Below are 25606 nucleotides of genomic sequence, written 5' to 3' on the forward strand. Positions count from 1 at the left end.
CTGACAGGTTCACCTGAGCTGGGGGTGATTGCATGGTGCTAATTTTTCCACTTTTCAGCTAAGCATTTTTATGTTGCTTGGCTTCTTGGTGTAACATTGATTGGGTTAAACTGTTATACTGCTTAGATTAACTTAGCTGAGCATCTCAAAGTCTTTGAAGTGGATGTTACTAACTGGGTTGCAGTACTACCGAAGGCTGCGCAATGATATAATATTGCTCGTGGCTTCTTTATTTTTTTATTTTCTCCTGACTCTTGCGTTTGAAATGTGCCGCGGTAATTGTATTCTTTCAATTTGCCTTGCACAAAAAGTCTCGTATTGTTGCAGATGGTCCAGTGCTCCCAGTGCCAAAAATGGATTCACGCTCGCTGTGACGGCATATCAGGTGAGGGTGGCAGCAGGCAATTCATTTGCCATTTATTGCCTTCTCATTAGATTCATTTACGTGCATACTGGGCACTGTTGTCAGTGGGGAGCCAGGAACATGCAGAAGAAGATGCCCTCACAAAAATGTGCCATAAAAAAATATTACATATTTACTATTTACATACTCTGAAATTGTTTCTGATGTTTTACTAACACTATACGATTATGTAGAGAGAAGTCGCATACTCTTTACGAATCACCTTGTGTTTTGTCAAGTAGTGACGGCTCTCACGCAGGCTGCGTTGTGGCGCGATGCAGTCAGCTTTTAGAGCTGCAGCTGTGCAGCAGCTCCTAGAACGTGGAGCCGGTAAAGTGTTACGTAAGAAACACAAATTACGAAATACTGGCGCGGCCGCTCGGAGTAGAGCCCCCCCTATCTTGTGGGCCTTGCGTGCGATGGAAGAAGACGCGCCTCCTTCTCGCTTTCCTCCCTTGTGTGCGCAAGATTGAGCTGTGATTGCTGGCTCACCCTCACAGGCTTTCACTCGCACATACAGCATACAGTGCGCGACAACGATTTCATCACCCTTGGACTTTATATGGAACCTCACGGTGACAGCGAAGGCAGAAATGCACCTGGAGTGTCCATATAATTGCTATCGCAATAAAATAATTGTTTTGGTTATAGTGCGGTACCGCTTATAGTGCGGATATTCGCGACTCCGACAACTTACATTATACCGTATTTACTTGATTGTAACGCGCACCCGTTTTCTGTGACCAAAAGAGAGGAAAAAAATTATTTACAGTACTGCGCACCTCATGCTTTAATGCAGAAATACAACTATCGCTCAAGATTTTCTCCCAATACACTAAAGTTGCGATGAACAAAAAGTCCCAGTTTCGCCTTAAAGGCGAAGCATCGATTGCGACAGTAAATTAGCAGACAGCTATACAAAGTAAGGATAGTAGTTTTATCGGCCGTAAGAACTTGTAAACATTCGCTGTTTAACTAAATTGGTAGACTAATGCCTAAGCACACGTACTACAGCACATGGTCGAAGCTACGGCAGCTAGGCTCGAAGTGCGTAGAAGGCAGCCATATTGAAATGCCGATGACGATATGGTAGCGCAAATTTTGGGTCGTACTCGAGTCTAACGCGCAGGCAATTTTTGGACCCTTTCTATCGGAAAAAAAGTGCGCGTTAGATTCGAGTAAATACGGTAAGTGGTCTACACTGTAATTATGTTTCAAAGCAAGCTTTAGGGCCCTTACTGTTCTTTAATTGACATTTGATACAGAGCATGCCACCGAAAGTTAAGGACTGCACAAAGAGCAATGGAACGAAAAATGTCAGGCTTAACGTTAAGAGACAGGAAGAGAGCGGTGTGGATCAGAGAGCAAACAGGGGTAGACTATATTCTAGCCGACATTAAGAGAAAGAAATAGAGCTGGGCTGGCCTTGTAATGCGAAGGATAGATAACCAGCAGACCATTAGACTTACAGAATGGATACCAAGAGAAGGGAAGCGCACTCGAGGACGGCAGAAAACTAGGTGGAGTAATGAAGTTAGGAAATTTGCCGGCACATGGTTGGAATCAGCTAGCGGAAGACAGGGGTAATTGGAGATCGAAGGGCCTTGTTTCCCTTCCCTTCTTTCTTTAGCCAAATTTTATTTCATCACTACAATGACTCATCTCCCTTTCCCTTTCGCTAGCGTGAGTCCACAGCATGTAGGGCCATGTCTGCAGGGCCTTCGTCCTGCAGTGGACATAAATATAGGCTGATGATGATGCCACCGCATGCCGGCCTTCCACTGTACGAAAACAGCTGTGGAACTCCCCTTAATAGCATTTCTGTAAAAAAAAAATTATTTCCTTACTTCTCTCACAGACACAGAAAGGTCAGCCAATTTAACAGTTGACAACACACTGTGGAGAAGAATGCGCAGCGCCGAAAGGAAGGATAAGTGGTAATGGTAGCTCAGTGATTATGGTGTTGCACTGCTGAGCATGATGTCACGGATTTAAGAGTAGCATGAAGCAACAAAGGAAATCTACACTGGTCTCTCAGAAAGAAACCTTAACAGTTGAAGAGAAATTTGTCCGGGTTTAGGGATCAAACCCAACGCCAACACATTTTCGGGGCGATCACTCTACCAGCTGAGCAAACCAGGAGGCTAGCAGATCGCAGAGTGAGGACGAATTGACCATCTTTCCCTCGTGAAACTGCTTCCACCTTAGGTTCCTGCAGAACTGATTTTTCGTGTAATAGTTACATCACATTTTGCGACATAAAAATATGAGACAATGTAGCATCAAATACCCATGTCTTTCTTTCATATGCTGCGCACTATTTTCTTGTCACAAACGTGAGCAGGGAGAGAAGTCTCTTTCAAGCCTTCATAGCATTGCCTGCTATGCATTAAACAGAGGGCTGTAGTGTTTCACGGATCACACTGGCTCTGTTGTGTGCAGAGGAGCTGTACCAAGTGCTGTCCCTGCTGCCCGAGACGGAGCTGTACCTCTGTCGGCTGTGTGAGCCAGACTCGCCCCGTCTGTGGCTTGGCACGGCTGAGCGAGTGCTGCAGGAACGACTTCGTTGCATCATGAGCTCCCTCCTAGATGTAAGCAAGCTAATACTTCTGTACTGTTGCTGAGCTCCACGTCATCGAAGAAGAGGGGCTTTTCTGTGACATTTCCGCCTCATAAGTGCCCAGCATGCTTCTGATCTAGCAGTGTTGCCATAAGCAAGGTCTTTGCTTACCTGTGCATTGACAAACGGGCCTTGATTCAGTGTGTTCCTTAGCTTCATTGAGTGTAAGATAATGCCGCGATTGACTAAAAAAAGATGGTGTGCTTCAGTAGCAGTTCTCAGAAACTGTGATAAGTTGCTTGAAAGTTATGCCTTCACTCCAATTTCATCCACTAGACCATATGTGTTCCCAGCAAAAAAAAAAGATCATCTCGAGAATTGCCTAAGAGTGTTTATGAAGTGAAGTCGCTATTTTAGTTGTAGTGTAGTGTGAAGCAGAGTTACCGGTAAGAGTACGGGTTTAATGTGATTTGAGTGAATGTCACTCATTAAAGAGGTCATTCGTGAGTAGTAAAAAAATGTTGGGCTCGTTGCAAGATGTAATCTTACCAATGAGTGCATTTGATCAAGTTCACTTGGTCATTGTGATGCCTAGAGGCCACCAGGGAAGTGTTTAAAGGTAAAAGAAATAGTAACAGTAAGTGTCTACCTATTATTGCCATCAGGTGGACAAAATGAATGACACCTTGTTCTTCCTTGCTGCACACTTTGTGCTGAAATGGCTTTACATTTGCTCATTTGCTGGTCTTCCTCATAGTGTGATGTGTTCTCCACTCACGAAACAATGCATTCATGCATGTTGCTCCAGCTGAAGCAACACCTGCATATTTTGCACACTGGGGTGGTATTCTTGAGCATTCACTTTCAGGGGTATGATCACTTTTGGGAAATTTCGTGTGGCTTTGCACTCTATGCGTTTGGCCCACTATATGACTGACCGCATTCCATGTTGTTGCCATGTGCAGTTGCAGAAAGCATCGAAGGACCGCTGCCAAGTGTTGGAGCAGGCGGTGCCCACACCTCCTGATCTCATGGCATTGCCTGATGAAACACAGGACAAAGACGGCTCATTGGACTCCACTCAGCCAACCACCGCACTTGCGAGGACAGGTTAGCATCCACTGCCTGCTTTTCTTCTTTTCATGTTCATTTTCATGGAGTCAGTCTGTGGATCACTCTGCAGCATTGAGTTGGGTTATATATGTCCAAGTGCAATAATTCAGCTGCAAAAAAAATTTTAATAATAATAGTCAAGAAATTTAAAAAGTAAGGAGAGCATGTTGAGTTACAAAAAAGGGGGTTTTATACTAGGGGTGTACGAATACTCGAATATTTCATTTCGAATCTCATAGTGTTCGTTTGAATAATTCTATTTGTAAATTGAATATTTACTATTTGGTTTTCCGAATATTTGGTGTATTCGGTGAAAAACTCGGCCGTGGTCGGTGCCCTGATGTGCACGTCGTTCTCACAGTGCACAATTTTTATCAGTACAAGGTTCGTCCAGGTTGACAGGACCAATCGAAATGATTAATGCAACGAGGACAGAGGGAACAACAAAACCAGCACGTATAGAAAGCACAAACGCATGTGCGAAGATCATGCTGCTTAGCCTCTGAAAGCCAAGCAGATTGTTTTGAATGTGTTTACATTAGGGGTGTGCAAATACTTGAATATCACCGAATCGAATAGTGAACATTCTAATACAGTGTAGACCGCTTATAACGTAAGTCGCCGGAGTCGTGAATATATGCACTATAAGCGGTACCGCACTATAACCAAAACAACGATTTTCAAGCCCTGCATGTATGCAAAACATGTAGACCAAGCAGCCTTGCGTACCGAGAATTGAAGCGTGCGACTGGGAGTTTTGCATCCATTTAAATTTACGAACGTTGAAAGGTTAATGTCCAAGTACCCACGATCTTCGCATGAAGCAGAAAAAGTAATTTTTTTGTTAAATTCAGTTTCGCCCGAAAGGCGAAGCATCATTTGCGATAGCAAATTAGTAGAGAGCTATAAGGAGTAGGGATAGTAGTTTTATCGGCTGCGTAAACTTGACACATTCGCTTACTAACTGAATGAACAAGCGTGGTGTCAACGCGCACAAGCAAACATGAATAGACTCGATGACCGCAGACAACCACTGTCAAAACGCAGGCGTCGGGAAACGCGGCCGCCGCAGCGAGCGAAGGTTCGTGCGGTCTATCGCTTCAACGGAAACTGAGCGGTGTAAGCACAGTGCATACAAAGGCCAGAGCCATGTGGAGATCGCTTTCAACATACGGTACGCGCGACAACACCGACAGCCGGCACAGGCGCGAGCGCATTTGTGGGCAGAGTAGAAGCAGTTTTCCTGCCTTCCCAATTTGGTCCTTTGCTCCTTTCGCGTGGGAGATTGCGTCGCCAGTTCCCCTTGCGCCTGGTTGCAAGATACGCATTTGGTGCCGCAGCACAGCGTCGCCCCCCCCTCCCTCCCCCCTCACACCCCCTTGGCTGTTTGCACGATGGAAGTCGCGTTTGCTCTCCGCTGTGCGTTCGTTCTCCGTGAAGGCGCGCGTCCCCCGTGCGCTTTCACTCGCACATACGGCACAATGCAGCACGCGGCGACGATTTTATTGCCCTTGGACTCATGCATCCACGTCTCGTGCTCCTCCTCCGCATTGCCCTCGTTGATCTCCTCTCCCATTGGTAGGCGCACCTCGTTGAGAAGCATGCTCGCTACCACCCTTGGCGAGATTTTCCCGCGAAAGCCGCATTATAACCGGTGTTTCGTCTCACGCGGCTGCACTGTAAGCGGTATGCGTATACATGGAGTGCTATGGGAAAATTAACGGGAGTCGGAAATAACCATACTATATCCGGTCCTGCACTATAAGCGGTTACGTTATAAGTGGTCTATACTGTAATTCAATTCGCGAATCGAATATCTACTTTTCAATTTTTCGAATATTCAATATCCCCCCCTCCTGCTGACATGTCGAAGTTCAGCGATGAAATGATTCTCTTTTTCATCTCATTCACCGCAGTAACCTGTGCTGACGTGTATGCTTGATGTTGAGAGTATAGGTTGCTAAAGCCATCTGCCAACATTGACATCTCTCAATCCCCACACTGTATCCACACAATCCGTGTAAGCAGGGTATCAGTGCGAAGCAGCGTGATGGCTCATAATGTCATCCATCATGATGGAGGGTAGCTCCCGACATGAAGCTACCTTCCATGTCGGGAGCTCACCCATGTGGATACGCCTATAGGTTTCCATTCTTTTGCTGCCATTGTCATTCTTTTGATGACATTCTCTTTTGAACTGCATTCTTAGGTTTTCACCGACTATAGCTCCAGAAGCACTGCAATGCATATGGCTTGATTTTTTGCGGATCTTTTGTGTTTCCTCTTTACAGAACTTCACTTCGTGGATCTTATCAAAGTGCAGCGAAGGCTGGAATGCGGGGAGTACATGACTGTGGTGAGCTTTTCTTCCCCTTATGCTCAAAGATTTATCTTGTTTTGCCATTTTCTTCTTCTACAGCCTCAAAGCTTAGTGTGTTAAAATTTCAACCTCCGGAGAATCCTTGGTTCCGGTTTGTTTCTTCCCAATCCTAGACTGAAAAAAAAATGTTTGTGAAGTTAATCTTGCAGCCCTTGTGTGCTAGGTATTCCTTTCACATTGCGCTTGTGGTGTTGCTCTGATTGAGGCGTTCACATCATGTTTGCTTTGAAATTGGCCAAAGCTGACGGTGTTGTGCTGTCATGTTACAAACTTGCAGAAGGAGTTCTGCGAAGACGTCTTGCAGGCTACCATGGACAGCCAGGTATCTGCGCAAATGGTGAGGGACTTGCTAGGGAAGGTGAGTTCATTTTACTATTCATTCTAATGATGCTACTCACTACAGTGCAATGCTAAGGTTGTTATAATTCGCCCAAGATCTTTTTCATTATTTTGTTTCTTCCTATTGCTCTTTTAATTACAAGATGTATCAGAGTATGGATAGAGGCCTCGAGCTCACGGTCTAGTTGACAAAATCCTAATCTGTGTGAAGTCGTTACTGCATTACCTCTACTTTTTTAAATTTCCATTAACTCATTTGGTTCTGTTAAGTTGCATTGCATAGAAGGAGAGACCTGAAGAGGAGCTTTGAAACATGCGAGTGCCATTTGCAACTGAATGTTTATAGCCTACATTGGCAAAGAAGTGTGATGCCTTTGGTTAAATCATATGTTAAAATCACAGTGAAAAAAAAAGAAGAAAAAGTCAGTACTTTGTGAAGTGTGTCCTAAATGCTCCTAAAATTTAACCATTGCTTTAGCTTCTCTTCTGGGGGGTGTTATTGAAACGGCAGCTCTTACGTGTGAGCAATCACCACTTTAAATGGTAGTGTTGGAACATGACAGTTGGTGTAATTTTAGTTGTTGTGAGGTGCAGTATAATAGCCACAATATTTTTCTTTCTTGTGTGGAGCAAGAAATTAGTATGGGATGTAGCAAAGAATCCGAGGGCAGTGATATTGTTGCGATGTCTTTTCTGATGCTATTCCTTTCGCACATCTTCAGTGGTCAGAGTGACGATTAGTCCGCATTATTAATGGGATCAGCTGCCGGTGAACGGTGGATAAGAGGCATAGAATCGAGTGAAAGGCATTGCTGCACGATTGCGGCCCGGCTGTGCTATTGCTACAAATTACATCAAATATAATGTAGGCTTAAAACATCGCTTCACAAATGAAAAGCAAAGCGTGTATGCAGTTTACATTGAGCTAAGGGATGAAGATGTTTTGGTGGCCTATTGCTGCCTTAAAAATTGTGTTTTGGTTGTTTTAGCCATGGGAGAATGCATTGCACATGTAGCTGGCATCATAACTATAGCACCGTCGGGCAACTCCCTTAAATCTCTGCTGCAGCTCTTGGAGGAAGCATTTCCCGGCCTGCGGCCCTCCCCACTGCCGCCCACGCCTCCGCACGAGCCCAGTGCGCTGCTGGGGGCTCCTGGATCCCTTCTGCTGGCAGAAGCAGTGCTTCCCCCTCACGGGGACCACCTCTACGCCCAGTGTCAGGCAAGGCCCAATGGAACTGGACCCCCCGAACCCCAGCAGCCAGGACTGCTCAGGGACACAGCGGGTAAGAGATGCGTGTCTTGGTGCAATCTGCACCGCACACGCTGGCGCTCATAACTGCTCTGTTATGGCTCGACTTCTTGCGATTTGTTTATAAGTGCTTACTGAAAAGATACTGTCCACCAGGAATGTGCCGGGAATTCGTGAAATTATTTTTACTGCTGAAACTTTAAAACCTTGAATTAATGAAATTTGCAATTTGACAAAGTTTTTCATTACAAGTACAACTTCATTATATCGAGAGTTGACTGTATAGTGAAGGCATCTTTGTGTCAGTTGTGACTTTGTTGTATAGGCTTGACTGTATATTGTTGGTGCGACTTGGTGAAGATGCAGTTGCCGTGTTTCTCTGCCACAGCGGTTGTGTGAAGCTCTGCGATTATCCTAGACTGCACTGTGTATTTGGTGGTGCCTCTTCTAATTAACACAACAGTGAACTCATGAATTTGTTAAATTTTTTCTTGCTTGCAGAGCAAGGAGTGGACTCAAGGCAGTGTGTGCTATGTGGTCAGCCTGGTGACGACTCATGCACCGTGAGTTGCCTTCCGAATTGCATATGACTTATTCAGCTCAGAGACTACGGGGAGCTGAATTAATCCGGAGCCCACCACTACGGCGTACTGGTTTTGGCACGTAAAACCCCAGAAAGAAGAGGAAAACTACTGGGGAGCTGTGATAGTCTGTGAGAATTTGGATAGAACCAACTGAATTGTATCTATGAGTATTCTGTGTTTAATGCCACAGTTTTGCGAGATTTGGAACACACGTAACTGCCCCAAACCTCCCTGAGCTCAAAATTTTGTTGTATAGCGACAGCTTTCTGACCTGTTTTCATGGAAGAAAGGTATGCATTAGAATTGGTAAGTGTTGTACCAATATAAGTGCGGATCTGAGGAATTTGATGCAACTGATGCATTGTTGGTGCATGCCATGTTGTTTCATGCAGAAGTCTGGCCGACTCTTGTATGCTGGCCAGGATAACTGGGTGCACGTCAACTGTGCACTCTGGTCAGCGGAGGTCTTTGAACAGGGTGATGGTGCTCTACACCGGGTGCATTCCGCCATCTCGAGAGGGCGCTACCTGGTAAGTGCGGGTGGCCCCTGTTGGCGAGATGAAAGTGTGGTGCAAAAAACACAAGCAGTCAGAATTGATGCTTTGTTAGTGGGCTTTGTGTGAGCTGCAGTTGCAAGCCAATGTTACCTGGTAAATAAACACTACAAAATCTTGTTCAGGACAAATCTGCTTTTTGGTAATCTTCTGAAGGCCAGTTTGTGCTACCAATTTTTGCCAGACATTTAAAATATGCTTATTTGGGTGCCCAATGCATAAAAGCCTCTTTTGTTTCACACATTTTTAAATTAAGACTAACTTTAACCTGTGAGCAGGGTTAAAGCAGGGTCCAGTTTGTTGGATGCAGGATCTCTAGTGATTCTCTTTGCTTGGGCACAGTAGCTTGGCGCCCCATATGAATTTTTGTGTGCACTTTGTATTATGAGTGCTACCGTAGGCTTAAAAGGGCTTTCAATGCATGCAGTGCAGAATGAGGTGTACATTCACCTTTTTTTTTTCAACTGATACTGTAAAATCTGCTTGTGCTTGTATAGTTGCATCTTGAGACTTTTTTTTTTTTTTTAGGAGGTAAAGGGTGCAGCATTTTATTGAAGCAGACTCTAGCTCCAAAGAGCTTATTGCTCTCGACAAGGTCAGACCAACTTGCATAACTGTAGCACCCAGGAGTTTTCTTTTTGCAGTATGCTGAACAGTTGTTTGTACAGTTTACAGTTCCATTTTACAGGGGGCTGTGTTTCCTTTTTTTGGGTTGCTCTTATGTTGCTGTGTGTGTGTATTTGAAAAGGCCAGAGCCGCAGCGAGCTGGTAATACAGCTTCTGCCTGCTTTCGTCTTGTGATGTATTTCTTAGTTACAAATAAAATACACTAGACATATCAGGGTTATTATGTAGCACATATCACTTGCCAGTATCAGCAATATGTAAAAACAACAGTCTGGCCCACTAAGTAGCACTGCTGATGTCTGTGTGGATTGATTAAATTACACCGAGCTGTGCTTCTAATCTTGTGTATTCTGCTTACTCGTGTGGGCTGTCAGTAGGTATTCAGGAGTATATGCAGAAAGCGCTGTTTGTATTGCTGTAATTATAGAAGTGCAGAGGCAGTGCTCGTCTACCCTTTTGGGGTTGCAGTATTGCTTCAAGATTCAGTGGCTGCAGTAGGTTGGGTGATTTAGCTAGCTGAAGTCGTTCGGCACAAAAAGTAAAATTAACTGTTGTACAGCATGCATGCAGCATTTTGCGAACATGCAGTAAAAAATTTGAGTGACCGCATTTTCTGCTGGCTTTTTATTTTGAAACTGCCACAACAGAGTCGCTGATGTGCATACTCTTATTACAAAATGCAGCGCTGCGAGGTGTGTGGCATCGTGGGTGCAACGGTAGGATGCTGCGTGCGAGGATGCCCCGCCAACTTCCACTTTGGCTGCGCACAAGCGGCACAAGCTGTCTTCCAAGCCGACAAGAAGGTCTTCTGTTCCTTTCACCAGAACAATGTCGACCGAGAGGTGCGTGTTACCGAGTGTCTTTCCCAGCAAGGGCTGGTTCCCTGCAGGGCTGAATCATGTTACAAAGAACACAGATACAGCACTTATCTAAGATAACAAAGGAAATCTAAAATTTGGTTGGCCCTTACTTTCTTCTCCCCCCCCCATCTATCTGAAACAATGTTTCGCAACAATATTGGCGTCTCTTCGAAACTGTGCGTTATTCTGGATGGAGCTTGTACCGAATTCTTAGGTTGAGTAGTGAATTCTTGCTGAATAGTGAAATGAATTGCCCTTACGCAGGTAGTTGAAGGGGACAAGTTTTCCGTCTGCCGTGCAGTCTATGTGGACCACCAGGATGTTAATCCCAAATGGCAGAAAGCGTGGGAGGGAACTCTTGCCCAGGAGATGACTGTCATTGCAGGTACTGTGACGCACACTTTCTTCCTTGCGTCTTACACTGTGAGAGTTGCCTTAATAATATTTTACTCATTATTATTACCAGTCTAATTGTGCTCGCTGATGGTTGAAGGCGTCTCCTGAACATTCGCAGGTACAGGGCAAGTTTGATTTACGTAGGACAGAGATAATGGGGAGATCTCTGCAAAAGTCCTTTGTCCTGCAGTGCACCTAATGAAGATTATGATGATGGTTATTACCATTTAAAAGCAGCTGTCAGCTATGAAATTTCATCTTTGGTGCAACCTTTCACTAGAGCCCCGCAGTCGCCACAGCAACTCATGGTTACACAAACAGGACTACAGTGACCTGGGATTCTGTTGGAAGGGGCAAAATATAGGCAATTCTTTGAACACTATCTTTACTTGTTTGTTGCTTTGCACCTTTACATCTGAGGCTCATAACAAGTTTGTAACAAGTAGAGAGAAAGCATGTGCCTTTTAAACTGTGCTGCCTTTCTCTAGCAGACGGCGTGCCATCTTGCACCTATGCAGTGTCGTGTTTTGTGTTCTTATGCAGGGGCCATGACCATCGATTGCCTGGGACACTTGACAGAGGCATCGGACCTTGAAAATGTTCTTGTTCCCGTCAACTACAGGTACGTTTTTCACACTGTCACACTGGTAGTGGAAATGGCCTGTTATACTTGAATAACAAACAAATATTTTATTCAAATGGTGGCACTGTGACTGTAACTTTGCTGAATTTTGCATGCCCTGAAGTAATGCAGAAATAAATTGTGCGATGAAAGTGTGCAAAACACCGAGGTTATGAAAAAGCTGAGTTCTATTGCAGCCTCTGCATTCATTCACACAGGCATTGAGGGAACTACATACTTGTTTATGCGGCCATGTAGTGCATAATCAGGCTGTGGGCCCCCATGCCTTGAAGAGTGAATATTCAGTCTTGACACCCATATTGTAAAAATATGTGCACGTGACGTTGCTGCTATTGTAATGCTGACTAGAAGTAAATGTACAATTGCAATCATAATGACTGCTAGCAGTCTTGCTAAATGTTGAGACAGTTTCAGAGTGGAAGGAGGGCAGCGTCGAAAGACGCGGAGGGGAAGGAGCAACAGCACGACGCTCTTTTTTTTTTTTTTTTTTAATTCTTTCTTTCTCTGTGTCTTTTATTGCGATAGCAATTATGCGAATGCTTTGGGTGTGCTGTGGTCCTACTGTCCCGCTATCGATGATGCATGCACCAGTCGTGCACAGAAGGTTAGAGGGTCTCCAGAGACGCGGAGTGCATATGGCTGCAAAAGTGAAAAAGGAAAATTGACGCACCGTCAATGCGCCACTCAGTCAACTTGGTGGCAGAGCCAGGACAGTCTTCTGCCTTCTGCAGCTGGCATGAGCATTGTGCTTAAGTGCACTGTAAGCACACTAGTGTTCCTGCTGAGCTGCTGTGTGTATGTGCTGGTCTGAGCGAAATGAGCGATAAACGTCAAGCTAACTTTAATATTTCACTGGGCACTGACTAATTCTGATGATTTCCTGTCGGTCTCATCTCAGTGCATCATGGAAATACGACACTTTCAATGCCACAGGTGGCAACCCTCACCATGCCAGCGTTGTGAGATGCCTGGTGGCTGCCAGGGTACTGTTCCACACTGCATGGGATTCGCAAATTTTTTGCATTGTCCCCCTTCCAGACATGTACGAAAAACTTGCCAAAGCATACGCTTTAGCTGTTATCAGACATTTACAGTATAGACCACTTATAACCGAACCATTTATAGTGCAGAACTGTCTACAATGCGGCCTTTTCTGACTCCCGTTTACCCTCCCATAGAATTCCATCCACAATCAACGACCGATGTTCCTGATGCCCGATTTTTTGGACATGCCTGATAATTCGGACGCTCTTGCGGCACAGTCAATGTATATTTACGTCTGAAATTTCGGACACAAAAAACCTTCGCCGTCAGATTTTCTGGACGTTTTGCCCTGACTGCAAGTACGAACGGCATTAATAGTAGCCACCACCACCGCCATTTTGATTATCTGGCCTCCTCGAACCGGCGCTCTCGCACACAGATCCGCTGGCAGCTGCAGCCACCACCGCAGCAGCGCTAGGCCTAACTACTTCGACGTTCGCTACCAAGCTTCTTTCTGTTCGGTGCTGTGTTTTTCATTGAAACAATTCGCCACTGTTTGCAATGGCACCGACTCTGCCTTTGTAATCCTCTCCAATGTCTTAGAAAGCACGGCGCGTTGCCAGATGCTGGTTCCCGGAAGTCAGCTTCACCTCAATACAGCAGTGTTACGCAATCGATGAATGAAGTATTGCGGTGAAGCATACCAAGAGTGGGAAGGGTCAGTTGTCACGGGACACGGTATGTATTCCGGTGGGTGCACTCGCTGTCTCCTATCGCAGCATGACCACCGATACGTCTAGCCTTCAGAGCTATTTCAGATGTGCCTGTGGCGATTTGAGCCCTTGGGGGCAGTAAAAGGCATGCATTCGTTTTTTCTGAACTTTTCGCGGCCCCTAGGGAGTCCGAAAAATCGGACGTTGACTGTATATGCATACCGCTTACAGTGCAGCCGTGCGAGATGAAATACCGATTGTAATGCAGCTTCCGCGGGAAAATCACATCAACAAGTGCGGTAGTGAGCACGCTTTTCAACGAGGTGCGCCCACCGATAGAAGAGAGCAACGAGGGCGATACGGAGGAGGAGCATGAGATGCGAAGCGAACGAACGAACGAAAAAAAAAAAAAGTTGTGAAGTGCAGATATTGCACATGTGATGATGCCAGTTTAAGCATTGTTCCGCAAATTTCGTTTGGAGCTATTAGACTTTAGGTGCACTTGTGAGCTTCCATTGTTTGTACCAGTGTGCGCGCATACAAACTTGGTAGGCATTCGTAGTAGTTGCCGTGGCTGATCGCCCAAGGAACCAAACTCTGCTTTGCACGTGTTGCTGTCAGTTCAGCCCTTGTGCAGGATCGCATGCATAGTCTCTATGTAATCGTCTACGGGTACGAATATAACAAGGGCGAGCTTCGCGCGACATGGCACCCCCGCCGGCTAGGCCTAATGAGCACGCCTTGTTCGCAACCAAAGTTGTGATTTGGTGCCGAGTCAACGAAATGCGTTGCATTGCCTGTACGGCACATGGAAAGTGGAGAAACCACCTTGATAATGAAAGTAGGACATGGGCAACACTCGAATGGTGGCAACTTAGTCCACTGTCGCCATGTTTTCGACACCATGCATATGGAGATCAGTCTGAGAAATTGGACAAGACACTACTGCGCCTGAAATTTCAGTCGCTATTTTTTTTTTTTATTATTATGACTTTGCTTGCTTCATGCGAAAACTGCGAGTACTTGGATATTAACCTTTGAACGTTCGTAAATTTAAACGGATGCAAAACTCCCGGTCGCATGCTTCGATTCTCGGATATGCGCGGCTGCTTTGTCTACATGCTTTGCATATGTGCAGGTCTTGAAAATCGTTTTGGTTATAGTGCGGATATTCGCGACTCTGGCCACTTAACGTTATAAGCTGTCTACACTGTATTGCACTGAATGTTGTGTGACACTGTGGTACAAAATTTAAAGGGACACTAAAAGAACCATTAAGTTAATATAGACTGATAACGTATTCTTTCAAATTTACCTTTTCGATAATTTTGTGGTAATCGGTTGATACTTAAAGAGAAAGTGAAATTTAACCATCTAACTTTTAATTTTCACATCAAAACCTCAGCGGCTGTGTGTCAGTGGGACATTAAGGATTTCCAACTATTTTTTGCATATAAGGGCCGTTGTGGCTCATGAAAGTTCTTGAAACTTGGTGAGTGCCATCTTTGGCTCTTCTAGAGTGCAATGCTGATGGCATCAAAATATGTGACTTTGCGGCGAGCTTGTATGGGAACTTAAGCATTATCTCCCGTTTTTTTGTTTTTTTTTTTTCTTTCAGTTTTTGTGTTTTTGTTTTTTTTGTAAGCCTCCTCTAACAGTGAAAGGGGCTTTTTAAAGCTAAGCTAAATTTCCTTTGCGAACAAACAAAATTATGCGAACAAAGGAGATGGTGCAAAATGCTGTGCAGAATATAATCAGTTGCATGGCATTTCTTTAACTGCTTCACGAAAGCTTCGCTTCTCAGATTTCCAACATGTGGGTTGGATCTGCAGAATTTTGGGGGGATATTATAAAAAGGTAATGTATTGGCACAGCTCTGCTTATTTTTCTGTTTAGTGTCCCTTTAAAGCTTTATAGCAGGTGGCTGACGACCAAGAGTGGTGTTTCTTGGCTTTTCTTGCACAGTGCCTTTGTGGGGGAAAAAAAACACACAATCTGCATGTTTTATTTGCATTGTGCAGGTGTCGGCGCATGTTCTGGAGCACCCAGAATCCTAGGCAGCGAGTGGTGTATGTGTGCCGGACATATGAGGTGCGTCCACCACGCCCTCCGCCATGCGAGGAGGACTGGGGAATAAATGTGACCACTGCACATGATGACCCGCCCTCTGGTGGTAGTGCCCTCGCACAATGTGATATTTCGTCTGCAAACTGTGATAGCACAGGCGGTGGGCTCAGTGTGTCATCGAGTGACAACTTGCCTGCTCCGCCTGCCCCTGACTTGGATGACCTCGATGCCAAAATCCTTGATGAACTTGCTCGGTGCGTCCAAAGCAGCGACAGCCAGATGGACTTTGCTGAGCTCCTGGAGAACATATCGAGGTCGTGTGACCCGGTGGCTGCTTCGACCAGAAGTACTGATGGCTGTAGCGGCAGTAGCAGCAGTGTTGCACCGACAACCAGTGTAAATAGTGGTAGTAGTGAGCTTGCAGAGGCAGCGACATCCGCAACACCTCCTGCTGTGGCAGACCAGTCATTGACAGTGCGCCAGGACAAATCAGTGAGGAGTAGTGACGTAGCCAAGTGCGAGACAGTGACTGCCCCTGCGGTCGGTGGCAAGGACCAGCAGCCTTTGCATCGGGATAGCGCCCGGGGGGTCATCGAGCCACCTCTGGTGTCAACTGTGCCATCCCCCGAGGCACATGTCTCGGTTCAGAGCAGTGGGCAGCAACTTGCTAGCAGTGGTGCAACGTTGTCTACTCCGAAGTGTGTTGCGAAACCTGTGAAACAGCAGCAGCAAAGTGTGTGTGGGTGCACCTGTGAAAACCGGACAGCCAAGACAGTGGCTAGCAAACTGGCTATGACACCCGGCCGGGCACGGTCGCGGCCAGCTGCTTCCCCCAAGACCATCTTGCCCAAGGTGCCAGGTTCCCAGTCCCAGGGTTGTCAACAGAGGTCGAGGCCTGCCTCTTGCCAGCAGCAACCCCATCAACACCAGCATCAGCCACCGCAGCAGCAGCAGCAGCAACAGCATCATCATCATCATCATAATCATCACCAGCATCACCAACAGCAGCGAGCAACCTCGATGGTGCCACCAGCCCTGCAGGCCCAATCTCCCTGCCTCGGCATTCCCCCTGTGGCCGCCACGCAGCCCCTGGTCAGCTACTCCCCGTATGCCTACAATTTTCCCATGATCAACCAGTTCCCGTCAACCATAAACATGACGAGCGTGAGCTGTGACAAGTTTGAGGTGTATGAAGTGCCAGGCGGCACCATCATCATACCACGGCAGCACTACCGACTTGAAAATTGTGTGTCTACGCTGAGCATGGCAGCAGGGGCTCAAGTCGCCTACCTGGGCTCACTGCCTCTGGTGGCAGCGCCCTTTATGCAGCCAGCAGCGCCACCGCTTGCATTCATCGGTGGCCTCGGAGGCCAGGCTCCGGCACCTGTAATGCCCCTTGCTTTGCAGTCGCCTGGTGTGTGCAGCCAGGTGCCCCTCGTAGCAGGTAGTGGGCTTGTAGCAAATGCTGGTGTCATGGCCCCCGGTGTGGCCTCTGCAGGGCTCATGACATCAATCACCAGTCAGACCTCCATGGTGAACACTGGGCCAGCACCAGGTGCCAGGGCATGCTCGACGCCCAAGCGTGTTCCCTGTTATGCAAATGCCCACCGCAACATGCTTGCCCAGAAACAGTGTGCCAAGGCAGCCATGATGCGGAAGCGGCTGCTGCAGTCCGGGAAACAGGTGGCAAAGACTATTGTGGCCCAAAGCCAAACGTTTGTGGCTCGGGAACAGTGCTCTAAGTGCGTCGTTCTGCCAGTGCGTACAGCGGCGACCTCTGCTGCTGCAGTTACTGCTGTTAGTGACACTGTGAAAGTTGCATCTGCAACAACCACCTCCCCACCAGCAGTGCCAGTAGTCACGCCAACAAGCACAACTTCGGCTCCTTCTCCACCAGTGTTGCCAGCAGCAACTGACGCACCACGCAGTGCCCCGTCCCCCGAGGTTTACCCCGAGCCAGACTCATCAACGGAGTTCCTCAGCGGACCGGGACGCGTGTCACCAGTGCTTCTGCCGCCGCCACAGCCACCATTCAGCCCGAGCCCCCAGGAAAGTCCTCGTGGTGCGGGCGACTCGGGTTCTCTCGGTGCAGAGTCCATCTTTGCGCTGCTCCAAAAAGCGGCTCAGCGCATTCTGCAGGATGGCTGGCCGACTGACGGTGATCCTGAGCCGTGCCCTCCAACATCATCCACGGCCGTGCCTCCAGAAGGCAAGGAACCTGTGCATAGCACGGTGGGAATGCTTCCTCCAGCAGTGCCACTGCAGGAGGAGATGCGCTCGTCACACTTTGACCGGCCCTACATTGTCTATGAAATCAGCAGCGAGGATGGCTTTTTGCACTCTTCACCTGATGCACATGGTATGGGACTCCTTTTCTTTGTGCATGTTTTTGAGTTACCTACTGCCCCTTGCTCTTGTTTGCTTGCTTGGTGTTGCATCCTGTGTATTTGTTGGCAGCATTACCAGCAGATAGTGTGTGTTGTAGTTGTCTATGGCTGATATGTGATTTATTTTTTGTAGGGGTATGCGAGTATTCAAAATTTTGAATACAAATTGAAATGTTTTTGGTATTCGAGAATTCACTATTTAAAATTGTTGAATATTTGTTTTTTCAAATATGTAAGAGATCACAACACTTATTGGGCCATGAAAGGGGAGAGAACGATGGGAGTGAGGACTGTTTGAAATTCGTCTTCTGCATGGGAGTTTCAGTTGCTGCGCCGGGGCAACAGTTCCTGAGCGAATGCATGGGGCAGGTAACTTCTGCTCAGTATGTTTCAGTCGTGCATTATGTATGGCTTCCTTTTAGGCAGCCTATCGTATAGACTCATGTAAGGGTTGCACCCATGTAAGGGCAGCACCCCCAACTTGGCATCCCAAAGTATGGGGAAAAAAAATTCTGACGCAGAAGCAATCGCGTTTGGTGCCGTCCCGATGCCTCACACGTGCATCGGTGAATTTTCACATGCTGCGTGCTTCTGCATGTCACTACTAAATGGCGAGAGCTGTGCGTTGACCTTTGATGTAATGGATCTGGGGTGTGTACAAGTCATCGGCTGTGCCAGCACCATTTTCACCAAAAAGTTTGGTCCCGTGTAAAGGCCACACATCTTCAAAATTGTCAAAATTGTGAAAAAGAAGTGCGGCCCTTACAGGAGTCTATATACTGTATGTACAAGTTTGTTGTCTCGATTTGGCAATTCACACCATACTTCTATCCCTACAAAGCAATGTGCAGTGCTGTAGTATCGCACTTCTCTCTTTGAACGAAATCAACACTCTACATGCATCTGGTGATGTGCTGTTCCTTTTTCTTCATTACTGTCATTGTCACGGTGCACGAGATAACTGAAAAGCAGTTTCTCGTTTATACAAGCTCCTCAGTTTACAGGATACCCATTTGCGAATGGCATTGCATGCATTTAAATATGCCTGTAAATAAGCCATGTAAATAATGTCAGTAAGCCTCTTTTTACCAAGATGACCCGTGCTAACTTTATATTTCACTGTATTGAAAATTAAAATATTTGATTCTATATTCGGGGATTGTTTTTCTTGAATATTCATATTCGATCCGAATTGGAAATTTTGCTTTTCGAACACCCCTAGTTACACAATGCCGGCAGTGCCTGCGCAGGGTCCACACCAACAAATAGTTAGCTGCTCGTTCAGCTATTACGTTAAACTCTTCTTTATTTAGGGTCAGTATTAGTGGAAAAGATCTTTCCAAAATAACAAAGTATGTAGGGAATTTTGAATTAATTGTTTTTCTGCTTTTTTCTATTCTACGCTATTCGTAAATATCCATCATTAAAGGCACCCAAACAACCCATTCTAAAATTGAGTACTTATTCACCAGCTTGCTCCTTCTCACTCCTAGTTTGCTTTGCTGTGATGCTGCACCTACAGTCAAACCTCATTATGTAGAGCAGCACAAAAGTTCCCACGCAGTTTGGCATAACTGAAATTCGTTGGTGGAAAATTATGCCAGAAAAATTGTCAGCATACCTGCCAAATCTGCTATATTTTTCATGAGGTTTATGAATTTAGACTCATTCTACGATTTTATTAATGTTGCATCATGTTTTAAGAAAAAGTTCTGTTTGCGAAAAAGCTTTAAAGGCATTCAAAGATGGAGGGGCGCAAGATGCCATATACCAGAGGGGGGGTACTTGCGTTGAGCAAGTTTATTCAGTATAGTTCCCAAAGCAGGTGAAATCGGCAACAGCAAAGTCCCTGAGTAGGTCAGCGTTGCTAATCTGGTGTTCTAAGTGTGCCGCTGCGTGGGGGGGGGGGGGGGGGGATGCTCTGTCTAAAGTGCGGTCATTGTTAATAAAGTCCATATTTATGCCACTAAAGGAAAAGTTTATGAAAATATATGCTGTCCCCCACGTCCCCACCCCTGGGATTTTCACGAATCTTAATATTCTCAGGTATGTTTAAGGCTATTGTGACTTCGCCGCATATATGAGAGCTCTGTGCTTCCTAGTGTTTTCCGCCATGCTGAATGCTAAACCATGTACAACATCGATTACCTCGCTGCACAGAACAAGCAGCATTTGAGCTGGATTCACATGACGAATGTAATTGCGGACGAATCAGTCACGTGACGTGTAATGTGCGTCGGATCACTTCGCAGCTAGCGTTCACACGACAGAGGATGACAGCATGGATGGAGCAAGCCAATTGCGGCTCCCAGAAGCATGAGCGACCGAGCCGAAAATTCCAACGGTGATTTGGCTTTCTGCCGTATTGCAAAATGCTTCGCACAAACCGAGGAAGTGCTGCGGGAATGGGTGACATATGAGCATGTGATATGAAATCCACAAGCTCAAAACGCGATTTGCTTCGTCATGTGAATACATCTTTACAGAGTGCTGTGCGAGGCCGCAACGGAGGGTGGGGTGCACAGCCATCGGCTCCAATATCATTAGTAGACCATGCACCAAGGTTGACTATTTCATTGAGTGTTTATGCTGTTACACTAAGAGTGACGCTTTCAGTGCATAGGACGTGAAAGTTGCTCGCTTGCTTGCATGCAGTAACGAGTCTCTCGCACCTTCCACAACACCGCCAAGTGTTGATGTGCTGCAGAGAAGCCTGCCTCATGCATTTGGGGAAAGCGTGTTTTAATGCTGAAGAGTTCAATATATCCAGAACACGCTCAAGCAGGTTCACTACAGATACTGTTAAATGCATGTGAATTATATAAAACTTCAGCAAGAGTTGGTGTTATTCCTGTTTGCCATAACAAGGTTCAACTGTAGCTGCGCTGTGCAAACAGCAGGGTAATGTTGTAAGTTGTAGAATGCCAAGAACTTGTTTTTAGGCCTTAGCTCAGATCTTTTGCATGTTGCGTTAAGAACAGTATCACAACAAAAAGGAGTGGTACAGTGGAAATCAGTAGGGACAGTGTGCTGAACTCATTTTAAGTAGGTTCGGCACATTTCAAACAATGAAGTGTTTATCGACGCTTGGTGCTGAGTTAAGTGCCATTGTAAAGCTGTTATTGTTGAAACCTTCCATTCACAATGTCATTGTTTGTTTTGTGTCTCTCTATCTCTCTGTAGAGGTATGGCGATACCTTTTCGAAAAGCTTCAGGATGCCCGTGCTGGCGCCAACATGCAACCCTTAACTAATGACGGTAAGTGAGATGATTGTCTTTTGTTCCATCTGTCATTTCTTGTCTGTAATGTGTGCCTTGTTCCTCAGCTTTACGACAGCAATGCCGGCTGTATGAACCTGAGATTAAAAAATCGTTGAGGACATCTCAAAAGAAAGCGATGGCGATAGCACGGTGACAAAGACATGAGAGGCTCATGCATCATGGACCTGGGATAAAATCTTGAGGACACAATTTTTCCTTTCTGGTGACTTCTTCAGTCAAGGAAATGTGATTATGACAAAACGAGATGAAGATACCTGAGCTGGGGCATTAGCACTGTAAAGTGCAAAAAGATCTCAAGTCATGCCATTTACACCACATTGAGGAGCAGGAGCAGCTAAGTGATGACATAGCAAAATGAATTGCTTGCAGGCACATCTCGTCAAACCACATCTGTGTGTGGATTTTAGTTTCCTAAACTATTGGATGCTTTTGCATACATAGTGTCTGTTTGCGTAAAAATGCGATGATTCCTTCCTGAAGCTGAAAGATCTGTTGTTGTTTATATGACTGAGTCCTCTTGATTCGACACTGATTAATAACCTTTCTCTTAATTTAAAAGTTCTAAGAGGGTCTTGTGCTTTTAGTAACATAGCTGTTTTGGGAATTTTCAGATGCAGTCTCAATGGTGCTCTAAATCATTGCTGTACTAGTAGTAGCTTTCCAGTAATGATTATCGGCATGTAGTCATGGCCAAGATGAAATAAAATATACTTAAATCTTGAAAACAAAAAGCACCTCAACCACTTTCGAACCTAGGGCCTTCCCTTCTGAAAATTGACACTCCAGCCAGGTACACCATTGAGGCATCAGGAAACTGTGGAATGCAAAGAGCAAGGAATGTCTCATAGCAGTCATCAAGCCTTGATGGGAACTTAAACAATGCAGATTTTATTATTGAAACTGAATGAAATAATTACTGTACAAATTAGAAATAAATATGTGTGTGATGTGTGAGAGCACATATTTGTTCAGTTTTGACAGCTTAACTGAGGACATTTTAATCAACTTTGCTGATTAATGCTTTAGGTGCTGTGCCAGTTTTATCTTGTTTGTGTATCTGTACATACCGCTTGCCATGGCAGAGTTTAGCCATGTCACAATTTCCGCTCGCACCTTGCCTTTGCAGAGATAATTTGCAACCTTGAAAACCCTTACGTGCTGGTCACGTCATCAACACAGGAGTTGATCAAACTGAAATTTAATCCCGGCTTTTGTTTGTGTGTGACAGGTGCCATGATTTAGGTTAGCAGTCAATGTTGCTCGTACGGCGCGCGTCTTGAATCACATGGCGGACTGGCACAAGAGTATCACACAAGGAAGGTCTTCTGATGTGTTGTGTGCAAAAGACATTTTTAAGCGTCTCCTCATAAACTAGCACAGATTCTGTTTCTATACAATAAGGCACTAATCATCCCAATTAATATCATTAATCAGAATAGCCATTGCTTTTGTTTGATTATTGGGATCAAGAAGATTTGTAGAATGTTCAGCAGCATATCGCCAATACATACAACTTGGATGTAACGCCTACTAATGTGTTACATTGACAGAAATTGAATTTGATTCATCTTGTAAATTGATTAACCTTGGATAATGGTACATAGTGGGCAGAAATGCCCAACACACCCAGCAATCAACGGTTTAAAAAGTTGGAAGAGCAGTTGTTCGCCATCAGCAAGCCTAGCCTTACAGTATGCTGTTCAACCCAAGCGTCGCCTTCTGAGCTGTCTGGGGGCTAAACAGCCCACAGTGATAAAAGCTGCTCAAGTTGACTGCATAGTACCAAACATTGCGAGGAGAAAAGACTGACAATGCCAGCAGGAGTGCAGTAGGCCAGATAAAATAGAGTTCGAATGCCTCCAATCTGGTTCTTAGGAACCTAGTCATTAATGCCGGCCAGTTTTCATACAGTATCATATAATACCCCCCTGGCTTTGGTGGCTCAATTTTAGTTTCAGGTTGATGTCTGTAATCAGTGTATTTATTTAGCTTGTTTCGTTTCACGTGCTATGCAGATGTGGACGGCTTTGCCATGATGGGTCTCACGCACAAGGCTGTTGTGTACCTCACAGAGCAGCTGCGAGGGGCTGACAACTGTGAGAACTACATCTTCAAGTACCACAAGCGGAACAGCACCAAGGCAAGTTTTATTGACAGCACATAATGAGCCGAGTGCTGTGGTGTCAAGTGTTGCATGCTCAAAATGCTACTTAATCAGTTTGTCCAAACAAAAAGTCGACGCAAACAAGAAGATATGCCATATGCTTTGTTAATAAGAATGGCAGATGTACGTGACTCATCTAGTTAAACCGCTGGCTCGCTAATACGCAAATTTCACACAGATGGCATTTTGTAGCGCATGCATCTTAATACCACTTTTTGGGTGCATGACTTGTCTGTTTCGTCTAGAATAAATGATAAATATGTATTGTCCGTGGCAATGCCAGAAAAATATTGGTTTGGTTGCAGCAAAACAGTTGTGCCTTCTGGTTTACTCCACATTTCACTGTAGGAAAGTTTTGATAAGAAATGAAGGTTATGTGAACGACGCTTGGCAAATATTTCATGCACTGCCTGTGTTTTCTGGCCAGCTCTAAACATTTTGTCTGGCTATGAAGGCTTCCAGGCAAGTTTGATGCCATTTTTTGGTTTTCCTGACCTTGTGTAGCTTGTTTCCTTCCACAAAGGCAGCCTCAGTTTAAACGACACACACCATTCGCTTTGTTTAACAGTAATTTGTTGCTGAGATATTGTCATAAGTCTAAGATATTGTCATAAGCTGAGTAGCTATTTAGTGCACGAAAAAATAGTCACCAGAGGATGCATATGTCATTTTGCTTTTCAAAGGAGAATAAAACGTGCAGCCCCACTCAAGCCAGAAGTCAAACGAGCAAAGTAAAAACTAAAATGTCCTTACCAACTCGGCAATACAGTAAACCCTCGTTAACTTGAACTCTGATACAGTCGAACCCGTTTACAACGAACTTGATAGTTCCGCAAGAAGTGGTTGTTATATCAGTAGTTCGTTATATACGGACTCGGCTTTAGAAACAGTGATGAACTCTTTGAATGATACACTTGAAGTCTTGCATTATTATCAATTGTCCGACTCAGTCCCGACTCGGTCTCTGGCATAGTGCCATAACGCTGTTGCCATAGACGCCAACGTGCCGAGTCATGCAAGCTGCTGGGTCACATAAAATTCATCAACAGAGAATATTACTGGTGCCATTTTGGAAAGGCTCCATGCCATCTATGCTTGGTTAGCGGGCTCTATTTCACATATCTCAGTACTCCACTTATCTAAAATTTTGAATTTTTTACAGCTTCAAGTTAACGGGTTTTACTGTATTACACTTTAAACACTAGAGTATATATACAAAGCAACCATGTTTTCTTATTTATAACACTGGAAAACTTCTTGTGAAGTTGTGGGACAATTTCTGGCAGCAGTGCTACATGGATGCTTTAGTTCCTTTGCCTTCATAGCCAGAAAAAGTTGTTGGCGAGTATAGCACGGTTTTGGTTACTTAGTACAAGAGTGCAAAATGTAATTGCAATTTCAACGCTGCAGTTGCCAGAGAACCCGTCAGGCTGCGCACGTCTGGAGGGCTTCAAGTCGCGGGGACACCACGACATGTTCAAGTTCCTGGCGTCTGCACATCGGTCGCCGCCCCGATACGATCCAAGCAATGACAACGGAGATGAGGTGGAGGTTCTGCACAAGTCATCCCGGCGCCTGACTAGCTTGGATCTTCCCATGGCCATGCGCTTCCGGCACCTCAAGAACACCGCCAAGGAGGCTGTCGGTGTCTACAGGTAGGCTTCATTGCAAAACAGTCTGATAGGGGTGGGTGAGCATTCGAAGTTTCAAATACGGATTGAGTGCTACACACTATGTTATTTGTATTCAAGAAGGAACTATTTGTCATTTTTGAACATTCGAAACTAGCCAAATATTTTGCAACAGCCATATGTTAAAGTCTAGTTAGTGTAGTGTTCTCCACCTGCTAAACATAGTTTCACTAATTGTCTGAAGGGAGATGACAGAAATTTTCAAGGCAATGGGTAATGGGTAAAACAAGCTGGTATTTTCAGTTTCACAGTGGAAGTCTGAACAACAGTAAGGTAGTACGGCCATTTCGCAGTTTTTTTTTTTTTTTTTTTTGCACGCATACATGTACACTCCCCCAATACATGGGGGAATGTACTAGACATACCTCAAAGGTGCATCTGGAGACCAACACTACACCTGTCGTGGTGGTTTAGTATCTCCTAAAAAGATATCTAAAATTCTATTTTGGTTGTTGTTAAAAGCAATCTTCTAATTAAAGTGCTGGTTATATTTGCATGAATATAGCATGACACTTTTTTTTCATTTGTAACTTAAAAGCAGCACGTCACATAATATTTAGAGTTATACCAAATACAATGCGAGACATTTATTTCTCCCAATTCATCC

At 45.2% G+C, this 25606-nt stretch overlaps 1 protein-coding gene across 1 annotated transcript in view; it reads left to right on the top strand.

Annotated features, from left to right (window-relative positions):
* LOC119455967 (histone-lysine N-methyltransferase 2A-like) overlaps positions 1 to 25606 on the top strand; it is a 73078-nt gene that overhangs the window by 37753 nt on the left and 9719 nt on the right. Inside the window, exons 16-30 of the mRNA XM_037717521.2 lie at positions 328 to 385; positions 2846 to 2994; positions 3929 to 4073; positions 6368 to 6432; positions 6734 to 6814; positions 7865 to 8081; positions 8549 to 8610; positions 9024 to 9161; positions 10496 to 10654; positions 10937 to 11057; positions 11612 to 11690; positions 15430 to 17834; positions 21046 to 21120; positions 23160 to 23284; positions 24719 to 24963. Coding sequence (XP_037573449.1) covers positions 328 to 385; positions 2846 to 2994; positions 3929 to 4073; positions 6368 to 6432; positions 6734 to 6814; positions 7865 to 8081; positions 8549 to 8610; positions 9024 to 9161; positions 10496 to 10654; positions 10937 to 11057; positions 11612 to 11690; positions 15430 to 17834; positions 21046 to 21120; positions 23160 to 23284; positions 24719 to 24963 — 4124 coding nt within the window. The remainder of the gene's footprint in view (positions 1 to 327; positions 386 to 2845; positions 2995 to 3928; positions 4074 to 6367; positions 6433 to 6733; positions 6815 to 7864; positions 8082 to 8548; positions 8611 to 9023; positions 9162 to 10495; positions 10655 to 10936; positions 11058 to 11611; positions 11691 to 15429; positions 17835 to 21045; positions 21121 to 23159; positions 23285 to 24718; positions 24964 to 25606) is intronic.

Source organism: Dermacentor silvarum, chromosome 6, assembly GCF_013339745.2.
Source record: "Dermacentor silvarum isolate Dsil-2018 chromosome 6, BIME_Dsil_1.4, whole genome shotgun sequence".
NCBI lineage: Eukaryota > Metazoa > Arthropoda > Arachnida > Ixodida > Ixodidae > Dermacentor > Dermacentor silvarum.